The following is a 27,488-nucleotide window of genomic DNA, read 5'->3' as shown; positions in this document are numbered from 1 at the left end:
TCAGTGGTGACAACAGGAGCAATCACATTAGGAGTGGTGGTAGAGTGCGTATCAGAGGTAACAGACTCTTCTATTGGGGTTGTAGAAGATATAGGACGTGTGGGTAGTGGATTTATGATTTGGAGAGGTGGGATAGGGTTGAGGTTGATGATAGGAGGGCTGGTTGTATAGTTTGTCTTATTTTTGAAAGGGAAACAGGTTTCATCAAAAGTGACATGCCGAGAGATATACAACCTATTGTTTGAGTTAATGCATTTATACCCTTTGTGCTGATTGCTATAGCCTATGAAAGTGCATACTTTGGACCTATATTCAAGTTTGTGAGAGTTGTAGGCTCTAAGATGAGGATAGCAAGCACAACCAAATATTTTGAAAAAAAGAATAATTAGGTTTTACCTTGTGTAGGGTCTCGAGGGGAGTCATGAGCTGCAGGGACTTGGTGGGGAGTCTATTGATGAGAAACACACTGGTGGTAAAGGCGTCTTCCAAAAAACGAGGTGGTAGGTGAGATTGGGCAAGTAGAGTTAAGCTCATTTCAATGATATGTCTATGTTTGCGTTCAGCTGTGCCATTTTGCTCAGGGGTGTGAGGGCAATAGACTCTATGATTGATGCCATGTGTTGAAAAAAAAGAGTGAAGATTTCTGAACTCACCTCCCCAATCACTTTGAAAGGTTTTAATTTTGTGATTGAATTGGGTATCAACCATATTTTTAAAGTGAACAAATTTTTCATAGACCTCAGATTTTGTTTTTAGCAAAAAAATCCATGTAAATTTTGAGAAGGCGTCAATGAAACTGACATAATATCGATAGCCATTTCTTGATAAAACAGGTGACGGGCCCCACACATCTGAATGAATTAGTTCAAAGGGTTCATTGTAAACGGTGCTAGATGATGAAAATGGCTGTTTGTGGCTTTTGCCTTGCTGACATGGTTGACAAAAATGAAAGGTACTAGTCATATAATTCAAAAGATTACAATTTTTTAGAGCCTTTTGAACAATGATGTGGGCTGGATGACCTAAACGTCTGTGCCATAAGTCCATAGGACTGTGGTCAGAATTTAGAGTTACTGCATTTGCCGAGTGACCACTGGATAAACAAGGACCAGGGTTTTTGATTGAATTTAAAAACTGAGCAAAACAAGAAATTGGTGAGCTGGAGAGACTTTTGAGCAGAGTGGATGATCTTTGGTGAGTGGTGAGGCTGAAGCGATATAGACCCCCATCAACTGTCCCTTTGAGCAGTACTCCCCGAGTTGCTAGGTCCTTAACAAGACGAAAGGTAGGGTGAAACTCAAAAAATACATTATTATCTCGTGAAAATTGCAAGACACTAATCAGATTTTTTGTGATTTCAGGGACAAGCAAAAGTTTTGAGAGAATGAATTTCGGAGAATTTTTTGTGGAGACAATAGAAGAGCCTATATGAGAGATACGCAAACCTGCACCATTTCCCACGGTGAGTCTGTTGCCACCAGTGTATTCTGACCCCATATTCATGTTGCTGAGCTCACTGGTGACGTGGTTGGTTTCGCCCGAGTCAGGGTACTAGTCAGAGTTGTCAGGGGAGTCTTGCTGGCCTGTGAATGTGGTGTTGAAGGCGGCTGCGGATGAGCTACTCCCTGAGACACCCTGGGATGTTGATGAAGATCCGGAGAAGTTGGAGTCAAATCTGAAGTAGCAGCGCTGGACAGTGTGACCACTTTTCCCACACAGTTGACACTGGAGGCGGTTGTTATTCCAGCCACGACCACCCCCACGGCCTCTTCCACGGTAAGCACCTCTGCCAGAAAATTGTGAGTTGTGTGAAGGAATTGAAATATTGTTGTTTGTGACAGGGTTTGTGTTTCTTGGAGGGTATGGCTTTTTTGTGGTTTGTGAGGCATATTGTGCTGATGGATTTGGGGTGTCATTTGACGGGTCAAGACGATTTTCAAAGCTTAAGAGAAGAGCTGCAACATCATTTAGGAGAAAAGGCTTAGTTTTGGAGGTGATAGGGACAATGACAGGGTCATATTCATGGCCAAGTCCTGAGAGCACGTGCAAGATTATGATGGCTTAAGCGCTAGTGGGTCAGGCTGTCGGGAATTCTTTTGACTTGTTTATGTTTGTCGAGCGTTCGATTCTTGTGACTTGATGGTTTATGAATGTTTGAAATTGGTGGTTTTTTATTTTGAACGTGGTATGGAGATTGACGAGCGTGAGGTATTTTTTGGGTTTAACACAAGGGTATTTTTGGGATATTTAAAATTTTGGCTATTTTACCAAAACTTTGAAAAATTGGACTGTTTTGTCAAACCCAAACTTTAAAATGACTAGATAGCCGCATCACATTTTTATAAATGTAACTATTTTTTGAAATTTAGATAGACTTCAATTATTTCATTAATTTCAATTAGCTAAATTTAGCTAGCACATCATTTTCTAGAACATCTCGCCGTCTGTTATGCCAAGAAGTAAGATGTTAGGCACGTTTTTATAGAGTAGTGCTACGAAATTCCCCAAAATAAAATATTTTGGGATGAAATAGTATTCCATAGTAAGTGAAATGCATAAACTTTTGCATATAAACCAACTTTAAAAAAAAAAAAATACCATAACAATAATATGAATACGAATATTCCTAAATTTATATATATTAGGCATACACATTAGGGTTTTGGAGAAGGTAAGACTCGATAACTTTGTAAATTGCCATGGCCTTCTCTTTGCCTCCTTTGATTTCCTCTTCATCGACGGTGAAATCTCCGGCGGCATTGTATTTACTTGTCATCTTACAAACACAGCCTTGTGATCCATCAATAGAGGCTTCAAATTTGACTTCATAGTCAATGGATTCAAGCTTGTTACCCAAGGCATCTCCTTCTATCATTGAATATTTGCACACCAAATTTTCCGTGTCAAGTTCATCGATCCGGTGCTTCACATACCTGAAATGGCTTCCTGCAGATAAAAAAATTTGATGTAATTCATCATATACAAAACATATCTAATCTCCACTTTAGTCGGTTTTTTTATAATTATTATTGAATTATATGTCGGATCATATTAATTATACTTCTACCACAAAAAGATGTAAATAAATGCATTTGAGGGGGAAGATCGGTCATTTAGAAGTTGTAAAAAACTCGATTTGATTATTTATAAAATTCAACTTAAAATTAAAATATATGAATAGAAAAGATTAGATATTATATAAAAAAAATATGACTATTTGAACGACTTTTTCTCATTACACATTAGTAAGTTTTTATTCCACTTTTATGACTATATGATATAGACTGAAATGCTACATCTAATTACACAGCTTATTATTAGGCTTAAGTAGTCTAGAATGTTCTATGGGATTTGCCTGTATAAAACTGATTGTAACAATGAAATGAGTGTGGGTGAATGAAAAGCCATTTAGTTTTCTAAATTTTCTTTGTATTTGAATATCTGCCTTTTTAGGTAGATAACATAGCTGTCCTGTCATTAAAAACAGTTTTTATGACATATATGCCATTAAATGCAATTATTACATGACATGTGTTGTCATAAACGCGAAATAATGTTTTTTAATAAATAATGGAGACAGTCCTCTAATTAGCCATGATTTTGAAATTATCTAAAGACTGAATAAACATTTCCAATTTTATACTTTTATTTTCGTGAATTTATTTCTATGTATATATGAATTCTGCATGTTGAATTACATAATCTGATCATTTGGAGGGGGAACAAAATTACAACATAAGAAGTGTTTATAGCAGAGATATTAATTTATACTCAAAATAATATAATAGTTGATGAAATTTTTGTATTCCAATAGTAATATTATACCTTCAGTGAAGTTGACTTGCTCGATGGATCCGGACCCTCCGTTCCCTTGAATAACGTCTACGCTCGCGATGAATTGAGGCAATAGCTTCGGAATCAAGTTCTTAGAATCGACTATCAAGGCCGTGAACATTCGTGCCGCGGAAATCGGGCACACAAACTCTTGTCTGAAGATTGTAACACCCATTACGAAACTTATTATTAATTTTGTTATGTTGTGTAATTGTGTAGGAATAATTTCTATGTGTATATATATATAGTCAAATATAAGATGAGAGAGTACAAAATGGAAGGAGCTATATATTGCTTGATTACCAGATATCACAAGTTTGTCAATAATTTTCTTTTCAGTTATGATGAAGTTTGTTTCAGTCATAAGAACTTGTTAGGTCATTTGTCATTTTGAACCCTTTTTTTTTCTTCTACTTTCTATATTTATTTTAGTGGCTGCTTAAACTGGACTTTTGAATATATGTTTTTTTTTTTTTTTTTTTTTTCTTTTGTTTGCCCACACATGGGCGGCTCATCATGCAGGTTCTTGGAAGGATACAATCCTAAAAATTGTACATATACAAGCTTATATTATTTTGAACATCTTTCTTTAATTAGCCCAAGCGATTCAAATTTTAGGACAATTTTATTTTGTCAAGTAAGAAATAGCTTTTAAGATATGATAAATGTTTTTAAATATTTACAACTTCTTTTTATTACCAATTGGAGTGGTGACCGGGTACCGCATGAAAATTAAAATATTTGGTAATACTAATAACAAAGAAATACTGATATTTTCAAAATTCTGGGAATTTTGAGCAAAAAAATTGCCAAATTCATGCAAAATTTGAAGATCTTTTGATTTATAAAATGTCGAAAAAAATCATACAGATTTTTGGAATAGTCATTTTGAATATCTCCGACATATCGGCAGCTGATTCCATAAAAAAAAAAAAAAAAAAAAAATAGAAATATGGATATTCCATACGCATAGACATTTTATGCCTTGGGTATAGCTAAACAAGGTTCATTTATGCCAGCTTGTTTGTACTTAATTCCTTCCAAGTCATAAGCTAATCAACCCTAGGATCATTTGCCAAGACATGATAATTGTTCATTCAAATGAAATGTCTCTGTATTAACTTCCTATTATTATTTCATAAAAGCTATTCAGATTATAAATAGTTTTGTAAATTACTGATTAAATAAATAAATCACACTTTCTCTTTATCGGTAAATTTCAATGCTATAGAACATCAATTATACATAAGCAGAGAGAGAAAAAATAAATATAGATATACCCAAAGGCCATATGTTACAAAAGATCAACAATAGAGATTCAACAAAAGAAGGTGAAAAAGAGGAAGAAAGAACAACTAAGATTGGTGATTTATTCTTTTCAAAGCTTTAGGGTATTTTTGTAATTATCATAATTTTCAAGTATAGGCGCGAGGATGAGCGACGAGATATGCCTCCAAAACCTCGTACAAGCCGATAGCTCTGTCTTTTCCGTGCTCGATATCCTCTTCCTTGATCTCGACGCCCTCTTTGGCCTTGTATTCGCTTCTCAATTTACAAATACACCCTTTGGTTCCGTACCCTTCGAATTGGACCTCGTAAGTCACGTGCTCTAGCTTTCCCGCCAAGGCATCTCCTTCGATCAACGTGTACTTGCACGTCAAACCCTCCTTGTCTAGGGCATCGATCCGGTGCCTCACGTACCTGTAAGGACTCGCTGCACCCCCGATTTCGACGAATAATAATTAAATTAAATTTTGTAACATAAGATGTAATTTAATTCGATTTATAAAATTATTTACCTTCGGTGAAGTTGATCTGTTTGATGCTTCCAACGTCTCCGTCGCCTTCGATGTACTCGATGCTTTTGATGGAAGAGAACATGAGTTTTGGACAAATGTTGTTTGAATCCAGAATCAGCGCTTTGAACATCCTCTCTGGACTCACCTGGGTTTTGAGCTTGTGGTGTATTGTTATCACACTCATTTTCTCTTGTGATTAAAAAAAAAAAAAATTAAAAGAACAAGAAAAAAAAAATGTATGAGAGAATTTTTTTTTGCTTTATTTGTTGGTGCCTTGGTGGTGTAGAAATGAGATTGTTATGAAATGGCGGCTCTATGGTTGATTAATATCAAAAGGAAATATTGGTGAGATATATTATATTATCAGATTTAATCTTATATCAAACAAAGTCTTATGAAATGATGGCTTGTTCAAGATGGGTAGACTCATGGAAATTCCACGCACTACTAGTATGATACTCATTGAAAAATAAATACCTTAAAAAATACGTTGTTCTAGACTCCTAATAATCGTTATAACAAAAGTCTTGTGTGTATAATGCAAGTTGAGATATATCTTCTTTTTTAAATCAAATTTTGGTTGCTTTTTTCCTATGTGGACCTTCATTATGGGCGTAGGACATCAAATCAATTAATTGGATATGTCTTCTTCTAGAAAAAGAATAGATAAAAATGAGGATTTTGATGGTAACAGCCAAATATATGTATTTTTTTTCAATAATATTTGTTTTTGAAAACATTCAATAATATATATTTATTTTAGAAATTTTCTTAGAAGTCCAAACTTTAGATAATGTAATGTGATGATAGATAAGTATGTATATACTGTATACGTGCCATAAATAAATAAATGTATTTAATATTGAGATTACAAACTGTATTGATAGATGAATTTTCTCTAACCACATGAATTAATTGTCTAGAGAAAGAGAGAAAATTGTTTTAAGTCATAGGTTGCTAGCCATAAATTGAATCAACCTTACCCTTGAATATAGACAATAAACTATATATAAAAGACAAAAGATCCAAACTCAAAAAACGAAAGCGTGTCTCTTCAAAATTTGGACAATTAAGTGATAACTAGTTTGATCTAGCGGTAATCCCACACACACCTTGACAGAGAGGTCATGAGTTCAAGCCCCAATGGGATGCAGAAATGCATACCCCTAGGATTTATTCTAATAAATATGTAATCTTGGCCAATAGTGCCACCTACTTTGTAATCTTGGCCGATAGTGCCACCTGCGCTTTGCACTGCTAATATATCATGTAATTCTGGCCGATAATACCCCTACAAAAAAAAATTTGGACAGTTAAAATTGCATCTGACTCCATAAAATGGATAGATAACTTTATATAAAAAAACCGTGACAAACCTGTTAAAAATATTACAACAAATAATATTTATAATATGAGAAATAAAAAAAGTTTGCACGTAAAAAAATTAAATAAATAACTGAAATCGATTATTATTTTATTTCACAACTAGATAAAGAAAAGAAACCAACAAAAATAAACCTTAAACCATAAAAGAAGGAAAGGAAAAACGGAGGACGTTGAAGACCGTTCGACGGTTTCCTTAAAGCTTGTATCGCTCTCCCACGAGTGTTGTAGTTGATGAACGATAAGCCTCCCATGATACAATTACGTTGAGAATAACTTTACATCAACGATACTTCTCCGACAAACAAAACCTATAACAGAACCAAAAACCGACTACAAAAGAAAAAAAAAACAATTTCGGGAGGAGAAGAAAGTAGTGAGAATTCGATTTCAGGTGTGTTATGAATGAGAACTAGAGGTCTCTATTTATCTATTTATAGTGCAAGATCTCAGAAGAAAGGTTACAACCTTGAGCCACAAAAAAACGTCACCTTTTAAACACATTATAGCACACTAATGACAAATGTTTTTATCCTCATGATGCTTAGCTTCCGTTTAAAATCTTTCAGATATCAAAACCGTCTAGCTATTAAGATATGAACTCCCACGGTTACAATGCCATTTGATTTAATTCTCATAGTAATGAAAGTTTTATTTATACAACTAAAATTTTATGAAGGTGAAATTTGCAATAAAAAAATAAGGATTTTCACAAACAAGCCCGACCGGGCAGCGGTGCGCATGTGGTGGACTTGAGCTTCCCTAAGTCTTCGCTCCTCTACAAAACTAGGTCGCACTTGGGAATCTAAACCATTTGGCTTAAATTGCATATATAAGCTTACTCATTTGTCAATGCCCACTCCATGTGAGACTCTTGCATTCCACTTCCTAAAATAATTAATGTGTTTCTTTAAGTATATTTTGAGCATCAATTATTCATTCATTATAACTCCGATTTTGACAAACTTATAATCGATTTTATACCTCTTTACATAAGGTATGATAATACGCTGGAATTATCCGTTCAGTGAATACTACTCAAATCTTTTCCAAAAATCACCGACCCACAAGCTAATAAATACTCTTTATTATTAAAATTCTCCACATTATTCCAACAAAACCGAGAGATAGAGCAATAATCTCGATTTATTTTGTGAACTGTCTTGAAAGTTGTGCCTGAGCCGTCAAAAAAATCTAGGGCAATATAGGGAGCGGTCCAACAGGACCTCTCATGCCAAAAACAGCAATCTAATAATATGCTTACTCTTAATTGCATAAACTCTTATGGTTATCATGTCATATAAACAAATGAGATGTATTAAAAGATACGCCAAGAGATACAGAATGAAAAAAAAAACAAAAAATAACAACAATTTTTACCAAATAGTTTTTTTATTAAATTGATTTTATAATAATTTAATCCACAGCACAAAAAAAAAATGATTAGAAATTTAAGAGAAAAAAGGTACAAAATATATATAAAATAAAGTTATATATCCTACATCGAGCAAACTATTTCAAGATGTATCTTTTTTAAGTATTATTATTATTTTTACTTTTCCTTTCTTGTTTTGTTATTATTGTTTTTTATATTTATTTTTTATTTGAACTGTTAATTTTTTTTATAATTTTTTGTTTGTGTGTGTGTATGTGTGTATTTTTTTTTCCAAATCTCTATCAACATATTAGTAGTGAATTTTTTTTTTTTTTTTTTTTTTACTTTTCTTTTAGTATGATTTTCTTGAATTATATTTAGCTGTATTGTAAGTCAATATTTAATTTGATGTGTTGTTTTTATAAATTTAGTCCCTTTATAGCAGCCTAAATTATTTGCTCTATTTTCAACACATAAAAATTTTCTTCTCCTTTTTCTAAATTCTCTAGAAGGTCAATGTCTAGTGATAGCGGCCCCACATGCTCATAACCATATAACCAAGCACATTAAAATCTCTATGAACTATGCCAAAATCATTACTCTCTCTCTCTCAAAGAGAAAAGAACAAACACCCCCAACTCACATTTACACTTGAACTAATGTTGAGTGTCAGAGCACATATAAGGTAAAAACCCCCCGCGTCCCAATAACTTATTTTTCCTTGTTTTGCTTAGGTGAGGAAGAACGAAGATCCATCCATTTGAAGAGAAACAAGTGAAGAGAGATGACCACCATCCCGATCGCCTTTCCTACGAACTCGCCGTGACTTTGACATTTCGGGTCTATACTGCAATTAGCCTTAGTCCAAATGGTTCTGACGGAAACAATCCTACACTCATGTACATCCTTCCTACAAACTCGATGTGACTTTTAAATTGCGAGTTTCTCCCCAATCAGCCTTAGTCTATCGTCTTAACAATTGATAACTAAGATAATTATGTCATATGTAACTGATATTATTTGAAATTTGGATTTTTTTTTTATCGTACAATCGAATCGAAAATACTTTAATTAAGTGTAATTTACAATTTTTTATTTATAAAAATGATATTTACTATGGTAAAATATTTTTGCTTTATCATAAAAAAAATACAAGTACATATGTATAAGATTTATTTTTCACCCACAAATCACGTAGAGGTGACAATTCAGATTTTCATCACAACTCTTTGGACACATATTACCAAACCCAAAACAAAATTTAAGGAAATACAATTGAAAAGCCACACACAAGATAGATCGACATAAAATTAACAAAACAAAGGGAATTTCGTCGAATAATTTTCAAAGAAATTATTTTTAGTTGTAGGCGTCAAGGTGTTCCTTGAGGTAAGCTTCGATGAGCTTGAAGAGTTGAGAGGCCTTCTCTTTTCCCGCCTTGATCTGATCCTCAAGGAATGCGATCTCACCGACCGTATGGTATTTGCTCACGTTCTTGATCGTGCAACCATCGGCGGTCTCAACCAACTTTGTCTCGTACTCGATTTTTACGATTCTGTCAGTCAACGCATCTCCTTCGAACATTGTATACGCGTAGAAAAAGTTCTCCGTGTCGATTGCATCGACTCTGTGCTTCACGAACCCAAAGCTGCTTCCTGAAAAAAAAAATCACGAAATGAGAATTACTATTGCAAATTGAGAACAATAATAAGAATTGCAATTATGTTTAGTCGTGAAGCATCATAAATGTAAGTACTATCATATTTGTTAATATTATAATACTTTTGTAATATGAGAATCTATATTTTATGATGCCTACTTTATTAAATTAACATGCAAAATAAAAAAAAAATCAATAAAGATATTAATTAATTCTTAACACAAAAAAAGATTTAGTTTTAATATAAACAAAAAAACTCTAAGGTATAATTGTGACCAATTACAAAAAATGATAATGTACGAATATGTAACATTCAATTAAAACTCGAGAGATGTGAATGATATTTTCCCTGATTATAAATAACAATTCCGTCAAATAGCGTTTTAAGTTACTTTTGTAAGCTTTATTATAGGCTGGTCAAGTCTATATCTCAAGTTTCCAACAAAAAAGAAAATCCACAATATTCAATTAAGAATTAAATATTTTCCTTTTGTATACTTTTTATAATATGCTTTCATTTCTTTCTATGCAATTCGATTAGGGCTCATATCTTGTTTCTAAATTCTTGTTGCTCATTTAAGTCAAGGCCAAGCCTTATAAGAATAACTAGCTAGTAAGACTATTTTATAATGCCGCTATAACCATACTACTAATCAAATTATTAAAATATATTGATCAAACAGGTTAAATAATTAAAATCTAAATTATTAAGTTATAACCTGCGCCGAAAGTGATTTTCTTGATGGTTCCGGGCCCGCCATCACCCTCGAGGATCTCGACACTCTCGATCGCCTGAGGTGCGATTTTGGGGATGAGGTTGTCGGCGTCGAGTATGAGGGCCTTGAACAACCTCGCGGGACCCACGGTGGAGGTGTACTCGGATTCGTAAACTTGAACACCCATGATTTATAACTTAATAAGGAATAATTTTTAATTTTTTTGGGAAATAGCTTGAAGGCTTTTTTTTCTTCTTCTTTTGCTTGATGAGATATGATAATATAGATGAGCTATTTATAGGCTTAAATTCTCGAGGTTAGTTGTGTGGCGTGTCCCTTGTTTTTCAGTGGATAAATTTCGTGCAACTTGTAATTTTTATTTGCGATATGATGATGATGAATTATATTATAAGTATAGCTTTGTTTTGCCATAGGAATTTACAATAATGTTCAATACGTGTATGAGTCAAATAAGGCTCCTGTTTGCCAATCAGCCACAAGTTATAAACGTTTTTTTTTCTTCTAATGTTTCTATTTATTTATTCAACATTTCCCCTTCGTTACCAGCTTATAACTAAGCCTACCGCAATGAGATCCGCACATGTTGTATGCCATAAATTAGCTTATTTTCAATCTTACATTCACACGTTTAGTGTAAAGTTGATTACATTAAATGTTTGATATAGTCACAAAAATATCGACGTCCTAGGCTCGAATTCACTGGACTGCAAAATGCATGTCTTATTACAGGTGAAAGATTTATCCTCTTTCAGCTTAAGCTCCTATATGAAATCATGTAGTTTTGGCTAATAATGTCAACTGTGCTTGCACTGCTAGTATATCATATCATATGATCTTGGCCAATAACGCCACTTCTTGAAAAAAAAAATCTTTAAACTTCAACAATAAATACATTTCATCATTCATGAGTTAGTCGTAACTCATAACACATGAAGAAGAGACCAAGAATGAGGTAATATCGCCTAAAATATTTCCTTAGGCTATTTTGTAGACAATATTGTTTCACCATCAAATGAATGATGTTTTTTTAATTATTTTATCTGATCTTATAATCATGTATTTGTACTTTGACTTTATAATCTTTGTATTTATCCATCTAAATATTAGTTTGTGTTGTTGGCCCGTCTAGGGCCAACGGGAACAAAGGCATCTCTTCGACCCACATGGCTGGTACGAGGTCTTGGACGGCGAAACCCTGACTCAACCAGGAGCCGGCCCAAACCAATGGCCAAGTCAAAGCCCAGCCATGGGCCGAGTCAATGGCCCACTCGGCCATTGGCTGGGTCAAATGGCTCACTCGGCCATTGGACAGTTCACTCGGCCAATGGCCGAGTGAATCCTTCAGCCACCAAGGCAGTTCACTCGGCCATTGGCCGAGTGAACCTTCCAGCAGTTCACTCGGCCAATGGCCGAGTGAACCCTTCGGCCGCCAAGGCAGTTCACTCGGCCATTGGCCGAGTGAACCTTCCAGCAGTTCACTCGGCCAATGGCCGAGTGAACCCTCCAGCCGCCAAGGCAGTTCACTCGGCCATTGGCCGAGTGAACCTTCCAGCAGTTCACTCGGCCAATGGCCGAGTGAACCTCCCAGCTGCCTCAGCAGTTCACTCGGCCATTGGCCGAGTGAACCTTCCAGCAGTTCACTCGGCCAATGGCCGAGTGAACCTCAGCCGGCCCAAGACCTTCACTCGGCCAATGGCCGAGTGAACCTCACCACCATGTTCACTCGGCCATTGGCCGACCCAGCCTCCTCCAAGGCCGACCCAAACATTCTCACTCGGCCAAGGGGTCTTCAAACCACCCCTTGGCTGCCTATAAATACAAGGGTCCTTCCCTTGACCCAGGTAATCCATTCTTGAGTACTGAAACGCTGCCGAACTCGTACCTCGCTCGTTTCTCTCAAGCTTTGGCCTCTAAACACCCCTAAAACCTCTATACTCCACCTCAATCACACTAATGTTGAGCGTCGGAGAGGTAAACAGGGGCACCCCCCCTGTTTCCCCTTTGTAGTTCACAATATCTTTCTTGCTTTTCAGGTATCGAGACAAGGTGAGCTTCACCCACAGCTAAGGGACGACTTGGGACACCAAGTTCGACACGCTCGAGTCAAGACGAGACCACTTGGTCCGGCCTTGGGTCTAACCGTCTTTGGCTCCTAAATAGTTGTCCGAAAAACAGCGACAACATTTTGGCGCTAGAAGGAGGGGACCACCGACCTTAGCACGCTCTCCCTTCCATTCCACACTTTCACCACTCCTACGACTCTCGAGAGATGAGTCACCTACCCACTACCTCCGCGGATACCCGAGCGACGAGCTCGAGGTACGGTCTCCGACTCCTCGCACACCGTCTTGAAGGGCAACCTCGCGATAGCGAGAGCCAGCCCCAAGACCCGGCGAACGACCCCGAGGCCGAGCTCCGAGAGGACACGGCCCGGCGGCTCGCGGAGCTCCTTGACCGTCCCGGCGTTGACGGCTCCCTCATCGCCGGTCTCCTCGGCTACGACGTCGAGGATCGATCTGCTCAGGATTACTCCGACCCCGAATACGTGGAGGAGTCGAGGACCGACGAGGCCACCCCTAGCCTCGCTCAAGCGCGACCCGAGAGGGCCAACGGTGCGTTGGCCGATCCTTTGTACCCGGCGCGACAACAGGCACGGTCACAGTCCCGGGGACTCGGCCCCTCGGTTTCAAGAGGTGGCCGGACACGGCCCCTCGCCGAGGAGAGAGCGACTCTGGTCGACGATGGAGCCGATAGCCGAAGCGCTCGCCGGACGACCCGACCAAGGGCGGCATCGCCTCGTCACGCACCAAGCGTGGACCTTAGAGAGCGCTTGACGGCGCAGAGAAACTCCCGAGGGGAGGATCTCCGCCAAAGGCTAAATTCTCGAAGGGACGCGCTCCCGGCCGCAACTCTTGGCCGACCTCAGGCCAATGTCGTGGACCAAGCGTCCAACGAACGCCAACCGATGACCCCCGTGGCCCCGACAATTGGCCCTGCCAACGGGCTTGATATGGTCGCAATGATCCAGAGCCTCCAAAACCAAATCATCGAGATGAGGGAATCGGGGAGGCAAAGATCATATGGAGGGATCGAGGAGTCATACTCTCCCTTCGCCGCACAAATCCTCGCGCAGCCTTGCGTGGGGAACTTCAAATTGCCGTCCATCCCTCCCTATGATGGACGGACTGACCCGAACTTCCACATCCAACACTACGAGACGTGGATGACGATGCAAGGGCAGACGGACGCCACCCTCTGCCAAGCCTTCAGCCTGACCCTCACAGGGTCGGGCTTTGAGTGGTTCCGGAGTTTGAGGCCTGGGAGCATCTCGTCCTTCCGGGCCTTGCGAGAGGCTTTCCTCGCTCGCTTTGCCACGCTTGTGGCACAAAAGAAGTCGAAGACCCACCTCCTCTCCATTCGACAAGGGAGAGACGAGACATTGAGACAATACCTCGCTCGCTTCACCGAGGAGTCTCACAAAGTCGAGGGCTTCGATGACAAGGACGCCATCACAGCGATCACCGAGGGAGTTCGCACGAGCGACTTCCTCAAGTCCATTGTCGGGCAAGTCCCACGAGACATGGCGGAGCTGATGACGAGAGCCCGCACGCATATGGGAATCGAGGACTATCTCGATGGCCGAGATGGCCGAAAGTCGGGAGGACAAAGTAGTCGCCACCGCGACGAACAAGAGGAAGATCGTCCCGACCCTCAGAGGAAGAGGAGCAGGGGAGGCCGGGCCCCTAACGGTCGCCCCCTCTCCGATTCAAGATCGTCGCGCGTTGATAGCTTCCGAGCGTTATCAGCGTACACCCCACTGAACACTCCGCAAGAGCGGATCCTAGCTCTGCACCGCGACAAGCTAGGAAGTCCGGCTCCTCTTGCGAAGGATCCCGCGAAGAGGGATCGAAATAAGTTCTGTGAGTACCACCAGGATCACGGGCATCTGACGTCCGAGTGCTATCATCTCAGGCGTCAGATCGAGGCCCTGATTCAAGACGGGAAATTAAAAGAATATGTCCTCAGAACGGTCGGGACGCCCGCGATGCACGAAGACCGTCCACGGCCAGGAAGGAAGGGTCCGGCGACGGTGACTGTCACGGACCGGGAGGCGATTGAAGAACCGGAGAGCTCACAGCTGCATGTCGTGGGCTCGATCATGGGTGGCCCGGAGTTTGGGGACTCGTCCACGCAAAGGAAGAAGTACGTGCGTGAGGTTTCTCGAGGAAAAATTGCGCACTACATCAACCATACATACGAGGCTCCCCCTCCGGCCCCGTTCGAGTCCATGTTCTTCACCGGCCAAGAGGCGGCACGAATCCTCCACCCGCACAATGACGCAATAGTCGTCTCGGCCCCGGTCGCCAACAATCTCGTCCGAAGAATCCTGATTGATAACGGCAGCTCGGCCGACATCGTCTTCAAATCAGCATTAGACAGGATGAAGCTGACCGGACTGAAACCGACCCTGATCTCGACCCCACTCTTCGGCTTCTCTGGGGAGAGGGTCATGACGGAAGGAACCATCGACCTCCCGGTCACCTTCGGAACACCGGGGGGGCTCGAGGCCACTCGCATCGTATCCTTCCTAGTTGTGGACCAGTCCTCGGCATACAACATCATCATCGGCCGCCCGACTCTCAACCGGCTGAAGGCCATAACGTCCACCTATCACCTGATGATGAAGTTCCCAACTGAGAAGGGGATTGCCATCATGTTGGGAGACCAGTCAATGGCGAGGATGTGCTACATCCAAGGCGTGGACGGGAAAGGGAAGGAAAAGATGGTGAGCGCCATCCCCTAGCTCGATCAAGCTGCAGAAGTTGGCACGGCCGCTCCCGTTTCTCATTATGTCATTTTATTTCCAGCTTTAAGACAATCTCGAATTTCAATAAGGCCAATGGCCTAGGGATGTAACTTTTGACTATTTCTACATGGTAATTAGATTACATTTCACCTCGAAGTCTTTATCTTGTTGCATTATAATTTCTAGTCTCCTCTACGAGTACACACGAAACTCGGGGGGCTAATGGGAAACAATGCTCAACGAAACTAGAGCTCGCTCGCTCAACAAAAAAAAAAAAAGTACAAAAAAGGCGTGCAAATCGATTATGCCTTCGTTGGCAAATCGAGAACATAAGACGCGCACAACACAAAAAAGACGTGCAAATCGGTTATGCCTTCGTTGGCAAATTGAGAACATAAGACGCGCACAATACAAAAAAGACGTGCAAATCGATTATGCCTTCGTTGGCACATCGAGAACATAAGACGCGCACAACGCAACAAAGACGTGCAAATCGATTATGCCTTCGTTGGCAAATCGAGAACATAAGACGCGCACAACACAAAAAAGACGTGCAAATCGGTTATGCCTTCGTTGGCAAATCAAGAACATAAGACGCGCACAATACAACAAAGACGTGCAAATCGATTATGCCTTCGTTGGCAAATCGAGAACATAAGACGCGCACAATACAAAAAAGACGTGCAAATCGATTATGCCTTCGTTGGCACGTCGAGAACATAAGACGCGCACAACGCAACAAAGACGTGCAAATCGATTATGCCTTCGTTGGCACATCGAGAACATAAGACGCGCACAACGCAACAAAGACGTGCAAATCGATTATGCCTTCGTTGGCAAATCGAGAAAACAAGACGCGCACAATACAAAAAAGACGCGCAAATCGATTATGCCTTCGTTGGCAAATCGAGAAAACAAGACGCGCACGATACAAAAAAGACGTGCAAATCGATTATGCCTTCGGTGGCAAATCGAGAAAACAAGACGCGCACAAAACAACAAAGACGCGCAAATCGATCATGCATTCATTGGCAAGTCGAGAAAACAAGACGCGCACAATGCAAAAAAGACGTGCAAATCGATTATGCCTTCATTGGCAAGTCGAGAAAACAAGACGCGCACAATACAAAAAAGACGTGCAAATCGATTATGCCTTCATTGGCAAGTCGAGAAAACAAGACGCGCACAACGCAATAAAGCCGTGCTAATCGATCACGCCCTCATTGGTAGATCGAGAAAATAAGCCGCGCACGACCAACCCGAAACAATAGGCCGTCCCTCGTGACGCACAAGAGCTGTCCCTCACGACGCACGAAAGCCGTCCCTCGCGACGCACAAGAGCCGTCCTTCTCAACGCGCGAAAGCCGTCCCTCGTGACGCGCAAAGGCTGTTCCCCGTGATGCAAACCCGAGAGCGTTCATCCCGCATCCGCATAAAAGCGTAGATTTTGAGTTTCCACTCGATCTACGCTCGACCGGAAACTCGGGGGGCTAATGTTGTTGGCCCGTCTAGGGCCAACGGGAACAAAGGCATCTCTTCGACCCACATGGCTGGTACGAGGTCTTGGACGGCGAAACCCTGACTCAACCAGGAGCCGGCCCAAACCAATGGCCAAGTCAAAGCCCAGCCATGGGCCGAGTCAATGGCCCACTCGGCCATTGGCTGGGTCAAATGGCTCACTCGGCCATTGGACAGTTCACTCGGCCAATGGCCGAGTGAACCCTTCAGCCACCAAGGCAGTTCACTCGGCCATTGGCCGAGTGAACCTTCCAGCAGTTCACTCGGCCAATGGCCGAGTGAACCCTTCAGCCGCCAAGGCAGTTCACTCGGCCATTGGCCGAGTGAACCTTCCAGCAGTTCACTCGGCCAATGGCCGAGTGAACCCTCTAGCCGCCAAGGCAGTTCACTCGGCCATTGGCCGAGTGAACCTTCCAGCAGTTCACTCGGCCAATGGCCGAGTGAACCCTCCAGCCGCCAAGGCAGTTCACTCGGCCATTGGCCGAGTGAACCTTCCAGCAGTTCACTCGGCCAATGGCCGAGTGAACCTCCCAGCTGCCTCAGCAGTTCACTCGGCCATTGGCCGAGTGAACCTTCCAGCAGTTCACTCGGCCAATGGCCGAGTGAACCTCAGCCGGCCCAAGACCTTCACCTCACCACCATGTTCACTCGGCCATTGGCCGACCCAGCCTCCTCCAAGGCCGACCCAAACATTCTCACTCGGCCAAGGGGTCTTCAAACCACCCTTTGGCTGCCTATAAATACAAGGGTCCTTCCCTTGACCCAGGTAATCCATTCTTGAGTACTGAAACGCTGCCGAACTCGTACCTCGCTCGTTTCTCTCAAGCTTTGGCCTCTAAACACCCCTAAAACCTCTATACTCCACCTCAATCACACTAATGTTGAGCGTCGGAGAGGTAAACAGGGGCACCCCCCCTGTTTCCCCTTTGTAGTTCACAATCTCTTTCTTGCTTTTCAGGTATCGAGACAAGGTGAGCTTCACCCACAGCTAAGGGACGACTTGGGACACCAAGTTCGACACGCTCGAGTCAAGACGAGACCACTTGGTCCGGCCTTGGGTCTAACCGTCTTTGGCTCCTAAATAGTTGTCCGAAAAACAGCGACAACAGTTTGTAAGCATTTTTAACTCATCCAAAATAATTTATTAATGTTTTCAATGAAAAATTGCATATATCAAGCATACAACTATTTTTCTAAAAAATATATTTTTAATGCATATTTTTTTAAAAGAGTTGTCCATTCGAATAATGTTTTCAATGAAGTGCTGAATACGCATTATAAATTAGCTATATATATCTAAAAAAAAATAGACAAAAACTTAAAATAGTAAAAACAAATGCCTAAATGTAAAGAAATAAAATTAGAAATATTAAAAATAGTTCAAGTTTTAAGATTGGAAATTTCAGGATTGATCAATTGTCCTAATAAATTGAAGATTTCTTTTACAAAGGGATCATTCAAGTCTCGTTATGTGTTTATTTCCAGCTTGTCAATTGTATCTATTGTCGTTTTCTTATGTGATGTCGTTTCCATATCCATGTTCTCTTTTTATTGTCGTTTGCTGTAATTTTGGTCTTGGTTTGCAAACTGCCAAACTTTTTGTTTACAGATAAGAGCTGAAAATGAGAGGATTCAAAACTAGAATTGAACGACAACACATCGTGTGTGACCGGTCGACAAATTGCTAAACTTAATTTAACTATTTTGCTTCATTGTCCAAAATAATGCTGCATTGAAATTTATTCAAATGGCTATTATTATTATTTTTTAAATTTTAACGTCCTTAAAGTGAAACATGGAAATGAACTGTGGTATCATAGAAATAATTTGCCTACTGGCCGGTTACTTTGTTGAGGATTTAATCCATATTTCTTGGTCAAGAAATGGCATCTTAATGATCATATCAATAGTTTCAGCAAGTCTATATATACAAAGAATATGCTTTTTTTTTTAATTAATTAAAAAAAATCAATAGATTGTAGTTCACACTAAATAACCTTTTAGTGTGAAATTATTCTTGCAATATAGATAACCTTTGGTTTCACACTATATAGTCTTGCAACTTCTAGAAATCATAATTGCAGATAGAATTGACTTGCATTCAACCAAAGCATGCCTTAGTAGAATCAATACAACCATCATTGTCTCTAATATAAATCATTTATCATTCCACTTGGTGAGATTAAAGTCAGATGTTTGTTAGTGAAATAATATATTATTGGATAATTGTCGTATAATTCTAAGGAATTCAGATATTAGTATTTGCTCGTACTATACTTTATTAACAATTTATAAGTGAAACAGTATAAGTTTTATTCCCTTGTGCCGTTCATATTGATTGGGGCAAGGCAATCATCCAAAGTTGAATAACCTTAAGGTTCGTTTCTTAACAAATTAATTTGGAAAAAGAAATGTGAAAAAAGGTCAAGTTAATGATACATGATTGTTATGGCCTACGGCTCAATTAAAAACCCCTTTAATTACCATATTAATAGTGTGTTTTTTTTTTTCCTTAAAAAAATACTTCAAAGTCTTGTAATACCCGAAAAAAGAAGCTTCTATACATATATGACTTTCTTTATCATTTAGTACATAGAAGACTTTATTTGGAAAACCTTGTAAACTCTGGTTGTAAATTAAATAGCTAGCAATGAAAACATATAAAGTCTCTTGAAAACTTTATCACTATATGTTGGAGTATTATAAGGACGAGGAATCAATTGATTAAAAAAAATAATAGCAAATATCAAGGTATGCTTTATTTGACCCAAATAAAATATTAGAAAAGTAGTACGTGAACTTCACCAAAAGGGCAAGAGAAACTTTAAAATGTATTGTGCTCGCCTCTAACATTGATGTATAAATACCATACATATCACAAACACATTCACAAACACTCAAATTAGATAAATCTCAATAAAATCTCTCCTCTCTCTCTCTCTCAGTGTAATTAAAAAATTATGGGTATCTTCACATACGAAACTGAGACCGCCTCTCAAATCGCTCCGGCGAGGTTGTTCAAGGCCTTGATGGTTGACGGCGACAACCTCATCCCCAAAATCGTGCCCCAAGCCATAGAGAGCACGGAGATCCTAGAAGGAAATGGTGGGCCCGGGACAATAAAGAAGATCACATTCGGGACGGGAAGCAGTTATAAGTATGTGAAGCAACAAGTGGACGTCCTCGACGCCGACACCTTCACTTACTCCTACACCGTCCTCGAGGGCGACGCCTTGGCCGACGTCGTCGAAAAAATCTCATACGACACTAAATTGGTCGCGTCTGACGATGGAGGGTGCGTCATGAAGAGTGTGAGCAAGTACTACACTAAAGACGGGCATGACATCACCGAGGAGCAAGTGAAAGAGGGAAAATCTAAGGCCTCTCTCCTCTTCAAGGCCATCGAGGCCTATCTCATCGCCAATCCTGACGCTTACAATTAAACTATACTCTATCGGCTTCTGTTCACTTATAAGTCGTAAAAACATAGAGATGCTCTGTTTTTTTTTTTACTTCTCTGTTTTTGTTCTTGCATTTTGTGTTGTGCTCTGGTTTCGGATTCGCCGTTTGTTCACGTGTTATCTATCAATATGTTCTAAATACAATGAATAAAAGAATAATTTATCTAAGGCCTCTCTCCTCTTCAAGGCCATCGAGGCCTATCTCGTCGCCAATCCCGACGCCTATAATTAAGTGATAATATCGAAGTAGTAAAAATAGAGAGATGCTATGTCTTATACTTCTCTGTTTCTGTTTGCGTCTCTATTATTTTCTTGTATTTTGTGTTGTGCTTTGATTTTTGGGTTTGGATCTTGTTGATTATACTCTTATCGTTATGTTCTAATGCAATGAATTGAAAAATAATTTATCTTATATTTAATTTGGGTAAAGAAGATTGTTGTTCCTTTTTCTTGTTCTTGAGTATTTGCTTACGTAGTTTTTATATACCAAATGACATCAAATAATAACCGACGAGCACAAATAAAAAATACGTACGGTAACTTTTGAATAACATGTTGAACGAATTATGAAAATAACGGCCTAATCAACAATAGAAACACAACAATGCAAAACAATCAAGCAACATGACAATGCCCTCCCTCGACACACCAAGGACCATCACACCCCACTCACTTGACACAAAGTCCTCCACAACCTTCTTCCACGAGCATGTCTCTATTTTAAGTATAAAAGCGTTTGGTTAAATTGTGGATTAATCGTAGCCGTCAAGATTGGCGACTAGATAGGCCTCGATGGCCTTGAAGAGGAGATATGTCTAAGATTTTCCCTCGTGCACTTGCTCCCAAATGATATCGTGTCCGTCTTTGATGTAGTAACTTTCTCGCATTCTTCATAACACACCGACACCGTCAGTTTTGTGTCGTAAATTATGGCAAGTAAGTGAAGGTGTCAGTGTCAAGGGCGTCCACTTAATGCTTCAATTACTTACAATTGCCTCCAAATCCGAACGTGGTCTTCTTCCGAGTCTCAAGCGAACCATTTCCTCCCACGATCTCTGTGCACTCTTTGGCTTGGCAAACGATTTTGGGATTTCCTTTGTCTCCATCACTTAATAGTATGGTGTTTATAATATCAACATCAAAACTACAATTGTGAAATTGTATCAATATAAATATAGACTTTCTATGCTTTTGTCGAGTGAGTTTACATATGTAGCTTGCTAAATATTTTTAGAAAATTTAATCCCTTTGAGACAAGATTATAGTAGTCCAAATTCTTTGCTCTGTTTTCAACAAATAAACATTTTATTTTCCTTTTTCTAAACTCTCTAGACGGTCAATGTCTTAATGATAGTAGAATTAGATTAATAAATTATTTATAGTGGCTAAAACACTTTGTGTTACGTGTTTCTTTGCACACATAGCTACCATTTCCTAGCTTAATTTTAAAACTTATATAAATTTCAAAATTATTATTCCATGTAAATGAGAATAAAATTATATTAAATTAATTGATAACTAAGATAATTATACCATATGTAACTTATATTATTTAGTATTTAGTATTTTTTATCATTTAATTTTTTTAAATGATATTTACTATAGTAAAATATATGGGCTCTCTAGATATATAGTCATATGAAAACTCAAGTTTTGTCATAAAGCCGACGTTTGATAAATTCTACGTAAATTGCCTTGAGATTTATTAACAAAGCCAAAAAGACATTAATAATTGTAAATATTCATTAATAATTATAAATAATCATCAGACTCTAATGGCATGTTGAAAATGTTCAAATTATACCTCATAATGGCTATTTACTTAATACTTACAAAAGATTAGTTTTTTGGTCTGTAGTTACACTGAGTTGGCCTCTTGGTTCAGGCAACTCTATTGTCCTTGATGTTGTGCCTAGCATTGCTCAGAACACTATTGTTGCTGTACGGCCAGGTTTCGACGTGACCTTCCTGACAGCTTTTTGTCTCTCCTGGTCCTGCTATGTGCCATCTGTCTTGGTGTCCGATTACAGGACATTCTCTTTTGTTGTCTCATATAAAAGAGAATGTTTTTACCCTAGGTGAGGCGTCACACTTTACAGCCGAAAACCAATATTTCAAGTGTGTGTGTTTTTGTTTCCAGGTTTTGACTCACGTCCGGCGAAGTCTTACCTAGTGTACTTTACAGTTGTTGCTGGTGTATTTGTTATTGTAATGAAGTGAAACACTTGGAGAGTGTAAGAGTGAAAAGTGAGGGGAGCTCAAACCTATGGGGAGCTTAGTTTAACAACACCATAGAAATAACTTGGAGTTAGGAATAGTGGAAGATGATCATCCATTGTATTCCGACGTGTACTCTGCATATTGTCTAGTGAAGTTGTTCTTTTTCACCGGGATGGATATCCCCCAGAGTAGGCATTTGAGGCCAAACTGGTTACCATTTCTTGGTGTTCTTTACTTACTTTCATTACCTGTTGATTGTTGTTTGTCTTGTTGTTCTTAACATCATCTAACAAGCATACTACACAGTAGATTTGGACTTTCAGGGTCTTTTAGCTATATAGCCATTTGACTTATAGCGTTTTGTATAATAGCCAACATTTTGTTAATTTTCTGTAAATAACCACCTCAACTTATTTACGGTACTCAAAAAGACAAAAAAAACCCAAAATAGGCGAGAATATTTTTGGGTATTTTTGTCTTTTTGAGTGCCATAAATAAGTTGAGTTGGCTATTTACAAAATATTTACAAAATGTTGGCTATCTAGCAATTTTAGACTTTCGGTGGCTTATTTGGCTAATTTTTTGTTTGTTATTTAGCAAATCTTCAAATTTTAGTGATTTAGTTGCTCAATTAATTGAAACTATATTTTGCATTATATATTAATCGTAAAAGATACAAGTACAAATGAATAAGATTTATTTTTCTCAAACAAATCACGTAGAGATGATAATATCCAGATATTCATCACAACTCTCCGGACACTTGTTACCAATCCCAAAACAAAGTTTCTGGACACACAATTGAAAAGCCACACACAAGATAGATAGACATAAAATTAACAAAACAAAGAGAATTTTGTCGAATAATTTTCAAATAAATTATTTTTAGTTGTAGGCATCAAGGTGTTCCTTGAGGTAAGCTTCGATGAGCTTGAAGAGTTGAGAGGCCTTCTCTTTTCCCGCCTTGATTTGATCCTCAAGGAATGCGATCTCACCGACTGTGTGGTATTTGCTCACGTTTTTTATCGTGCAACCATCGGCGGTCTCAACCAACTTTGTCTCGTACTCGATTTTTACGATTCTGTCAGTCAACGCATCTCCTTCGAACATTGTATATGCGTAGAAAAAGTTCTCTGTGTCGATTGCATCGACTCTGTGCTTCACGAACCCAAAGCTGCTTCCTGAAAAAAAAATCACAAAATGAGAATTAATATCGCAAATTGAGATAAATAATAAGAATTGCAATTATGTTGAGTTGTGAAGCATCATAAATGTAAGTACTATCATATTTGTTAATATTATATTACTTTTGTAATATGAGGATCTATATTTTATGATGCCTACTTTAGTAAATTAACATGCAAAATATAAAACAAAATATATCAATAGAGATATTAATTAATTCTTAACACAATAAAAAGATTTAGTTTTAATATAAACAAAAAACTCTAAGGTATAATTGTGACCAATTACAAAAAATGATAATGTACGAATATGTAACATTCAATTAAAACTCGAGAGATGTGAATGATATATTCCACGACTATATAATAACAATTCCACATCGAATTGCGTTTTAAGTGACTATTGTAAGCTTGACAGGCAGGTCAAGTCTATATCTAAAGTCCAACAAAAAGAAGTCCACTATATTCAATTAAGGATTAAATATTTTCACTTTGTATATTTTTTATAACATGCTTTCATTTGTTTCGATGCTCGCAATTAGGGTTCATATTTTGTTACTTTCTTGTGGCTCATTTGAGTCAAGGCCAACCCTTATAAGTACAACTAGCTAGTAAGACTATTTTATAATGCCGCTAAAACCATACTTCTAATCAAATTATTAAAATATATTGATCAAATAGGTTAAATAATTAAAATGTAAATTATTAAGTTGTAACCTGCGCCAAAAGTGATTTTCTTGATGGTTCCGGGCCCGCCATCACCCTCGAGGATCTCGACACTCTCGATCGCCTGAGGTGCGATTTTGGGGATGAGGTTGTCGGCGTCGAGTATGAGGGCCTTGAATAACCTCGCGGGACCCACGGTGGAGGTGTACTCGGATTCGTAAACTTGAACACCCATGATTTATAACTTTAGAAAATAAGGAATAATTTTTTTGGGGGGAAATAACTTGAAGGGCTTTTTTTCTTCTTCTTTTGCTTGATGAGATATGAGAATGTAGATGAGCTATTTATAGGCTTACATTCTTGAGGTTAGTTGTGTGGCATGTCCCTTGTTTTGTTGTGGATTAATTTTGTGCAACTTGTAATTTTTTTTGCGATTTGATGATGATGATTATATATATATATATATATATATATATATATATATATATATATATGTATATATATATATATATATGTATATATAATGTTCAATACGAGTATGGGTCAAAATAAGGCTCCTGTTAGCCTATCAGCCAGAACAAGTTTTAAACGTTTTTGCTTATGTTTCTTTATTTATTTATTCAGTTTTTTTTCCCTTAGCCATCGTCTTATTACTATGCCGAACGCAACAAGTTTCTCGCATGTTGTAGATAATTTAGTTCAGCGTAAACTGATTTATGTTTTTTTTAAAAATTAATTTTGGTGATGATGGCCCTTGAACTTATCGTGTATTTGTACTTTGATTTTTATAATATTCTGTATTTCCATCTAAATATTAATTTAGGTATGTTAACTCATCTTAAAAAATTGTTGACGTTTTCGATCTAAAAAATTTGTTGACGTTTTCGATGAAATATTGCATATTTTCAAGCATATACTATTTTTTTTTTTTATTGTTTTCTATATATAAAAAAAAACTAATTTTAGTGCATATATTTTTTTAACAGAGTTGCCCATGTACTTTAATTTTGAAATTAAGGTTAATGAAATCAAATGAGAAATACATATATAAATTCGATGTATGTTTATGATTGGAAAAGTTTAGGATTAATCAAGGGCGCTCTAGCTTACTAACCTTTCTAAAACTTAGAATTGTAAATAGCCAACGTTTTAGTAATATTTGGTAATTAGCTAATCTTTGATGCAATAAAATATGATTATCCTTATCTTTTCTCCTAATTCTTTACCAAAAATCAATTAAATGAAAATAATTTATATATACCTAAATACTCTCTTTCTCTCTCTCTTTTCATTACATTTTTTATGTTTTTGACCTTTGTCCATGGTTAAAAAAATGTGATGAGAGATAGATAGATAGAGAGAGAGAGAGAGAGTGAACGTGAAAATAGAGAGAGAGAGAGAGAGAGAGAGAGAGAGAGAGTGAACGTGAAAATAGAGAGAGAGAGAGAGAGAGAGATAACTGAGATCTTAATAATTAGTGATTTTGAATAATAAATTAGATTTTATTAATTTCAAAAATAAATTATATTAGCTAATTAATAAGGATAAAAATGGTATAAACAATGTGCCACATAAGCAGAATGACTATAAATCAGAAAAATATGAAACGTATAATAGAAAGAAATTTTTAGGTTTGAATTGGTTTAGTCAGTTACAAAATTCATTACTCAACTGTCCTAATAAATTGAAGATTTCTTTTACATATGGATCATTCCCGTTAAATTGAAGATTTCTGTTTCCTTAATTTTAGAGTAATAGGCTTTTATGTTATTTCATGTTTTTTTTAATAATAATGTCCCACATTTACATATAATTTTACTCTTTTATATTAATTTGGAAATAAATTTAAAATGAGGCAGAAATATTGTGTCCATTTTTTTATGTTCTCATGTCGATTTCTTATGTGATGTCGTTTCCATATTAATGTTCTCATTTTATTGTCGTTTACTATAGTTTTAGTTTGCTTTCATATGACTGTTGTTCACCCTCATTAGACATCACATAATAAATCGACATGAGAACATAAAAAAATGGACACAATATTTCTGCCTCATTTTAAATTTGTTTCCAAATTAATATTCTCATTTTATTGTCGTTTACTATAGTTTTAGTTTGCTTTCATATGACTGTTGTTCACCCTCATTAAAGTTTGTTCTGATTCACCGAGGGTCCAGTGATTATCTAATCATATGAAAAGTTAGAATTTTGAAATAGCCAACATTTCGTTAATTTTTTGTAAATAGCCACATAAATCTATTTACACTATAAAAATAACAAAAAACGCAGAATAAATTTCTAGTAAATATGATTATTTACGAAATATTTCCAACAGTTTTTGGCTATTTACGAAAAATTTACAAAAATGCAAACACTTATGTTTATGTGGCTTATATCGCTAAATGATTTAAATATAAATCTTGGCTGTGTATTGGAATTTGGAACCAATCGCACAATGAGTTAGAAAAATAAGGGGAAACAAATGTCATCTCTCTCTCTATCTGCATAGTCTGTTTGGTGTCATTTCGTTCTCAAGTCGTTTCTATATTATTGTCGTTTTTTCCTTTTTTATACTTTCATGTAAATGAATAGATTATATTTGGTTGGAAATAATGAACATATTATTTTGTTTGTTGTTCCTGCTATTTGAACTTATTTGTTTGTTATTTTATAAGGGACCCTTTTATAAATGAACAAAAAACGCGGATTTGATATAATATTGAATTGTAAAGTATTGAGATTTAATTCTTATTAAAACGTGTCAAATTGGTTAATTATCACCAAAAAATAAATTCAATTAATAACTTACAAATCTCTCACACTTAATTCACAAATTAATTATGTTCG

At 37.9% G+C, this 27,488-nt stretch overlaps 5 protein-coding genes across 6 annotated transcripts; 1 reads left to right on the top strand and 4 right to left on the bottom strand.

Moving 5' to 3' along the window:
• Nucleotides 1-2,641: 2,641 nt before the first annotated feature.
• On the bottom strand, nt 2,642-4,198 carry LOC149392729 (pathogenesis-related protein STH-2-like). Of its 2 annotated transcripts, XM_089617639.1 has the most exons (3): nt 4,138-4,198; nt 3,826-3,989; nt 2,642-2,946 (listed from the first exon to the last, which is right to left on the bottom strand). In XM_089617639.1, exons 2-3 carry the CDS (start codon nt 3,953-3,955, stop codon nt 2,642-2,644), a joined length of 435 nt encoding a protein of 144 aa, XP_089473765.1. In that variant the 5' UTR covers nt 3,956-3,989; nt 4,138-4,198. The 2 variants fall into 2 exon arrangements, with proteins under 2 accessions (XP_089473765.1, XP_089473764.1); XM_089617638.1 differs by lacking the exon at nt 4,138-4,198 and having other exon boundaries at nt 3,826-4,071.
• Nucleotides 4,199-5,088: 890 nt separating this feature from the next.
• On the bottom strand, nt 5,089-5,995 carry LOC149392728 (major allergen Pru ar 1-like). The gene is made up of 2 exons (XM_089617640.1): nt 5,634-5,995; nt 5,089-5,548 (listed from the first exon to the last, which is right to left on the bottom strand). Exons 1-2 carry the CDS (start codon nt 5,815-5,817, stop codon nt 5,250-5,252), a joined length of 483 nt encoding a protein of 160 aa, XP_089473766.1. The 5' UTR covers nt 5,818-5,995; the 3' UTR covers nt 5,089-5,249.
• A 3,518-nt stretch (nt 5,996-9,513) lies between these two features.
• Nucleotides 9,514-11,061, bottom strand: LOC149392727 (major allergen Mal d 1-like). The gene is made up of 2 exons (XM_089617641.1): nt 10,771-11,061; nt 9,514-10,046 (listed from the first exon to the last, which is right to left on the bottom strand). Exons 1-2 carry the CDS (start codon nt 10,952-10,954, stop codon nt 9,751-9,753), a joined length of 480 nt encoding a protein of 159 aa, XP_089473767.1. The 5' UTR covers nt 10,955-11,061; the 3' UTR covers nt 9,514-9,750.
• An 8,954-nt stretch (nt 11,062-20,015) lies between these two features.
• LOC149392726 (major allergen Pru ar 1-like) lies at nt 20,016-20,742 on the top strand. Its single transcript, XM_089616900.1, has one exon. It carries the CDS (start codon nt 20,074-20,076, stop codon nt 20,554-20,556), a length of 483 nt encoding a protein of 160 aa, XP_089473026.1. The 5' UTR covers nt 20,016-20,073; the 3' UTR covers nt 20,557-20,742.
• A 2,810-nt stretch (nt 20,743-23,552) lies between these two features.
• Nucleotides 23,553-24,956, bottom strand: LOC149392725 (major allergen Mal d 1-like). The gene is made up of 2 exons (XM_089616854.1): nt 24,696-24,956; nt 23,553-23,975 (listed from the first exon to the last, which is right to left on the bottom strand). The coding sequence occupies exons 1-2, from the start codon at nt 24,877-24,879 to the stop codon at nt 23,680-23,682; spliced, it is 480 nt and encodes a 159-aa protein (XP_089472980.1). The 5' UTR covers nt 24,880-24,956; the 3' UTR covers nt 23,553-23,679.
• Between the last annotated feature and the right edge of the window lie 2,532 nt (nt 24,957-27,488).

Source organism: Urtica dioica, chromosome 6 (genome assembly GCF_054948205.1).
Source record: "Urtica dioica subsp. dioica isolate 48M chromosome 6, U.dioica_male_clone48M_v1_H2, whole genome shotgun sequence".
NCBI lineage: Eukaryota > Viridiplantae > Streptophyta > Magnoliopsida > Rosales > Urticaceae > Urtica > Urtica dioica.
Note: the sequence above shows the minus strand (reverse complement) of the source record. Positions and strands in the feature narration are given on the sequence as shown.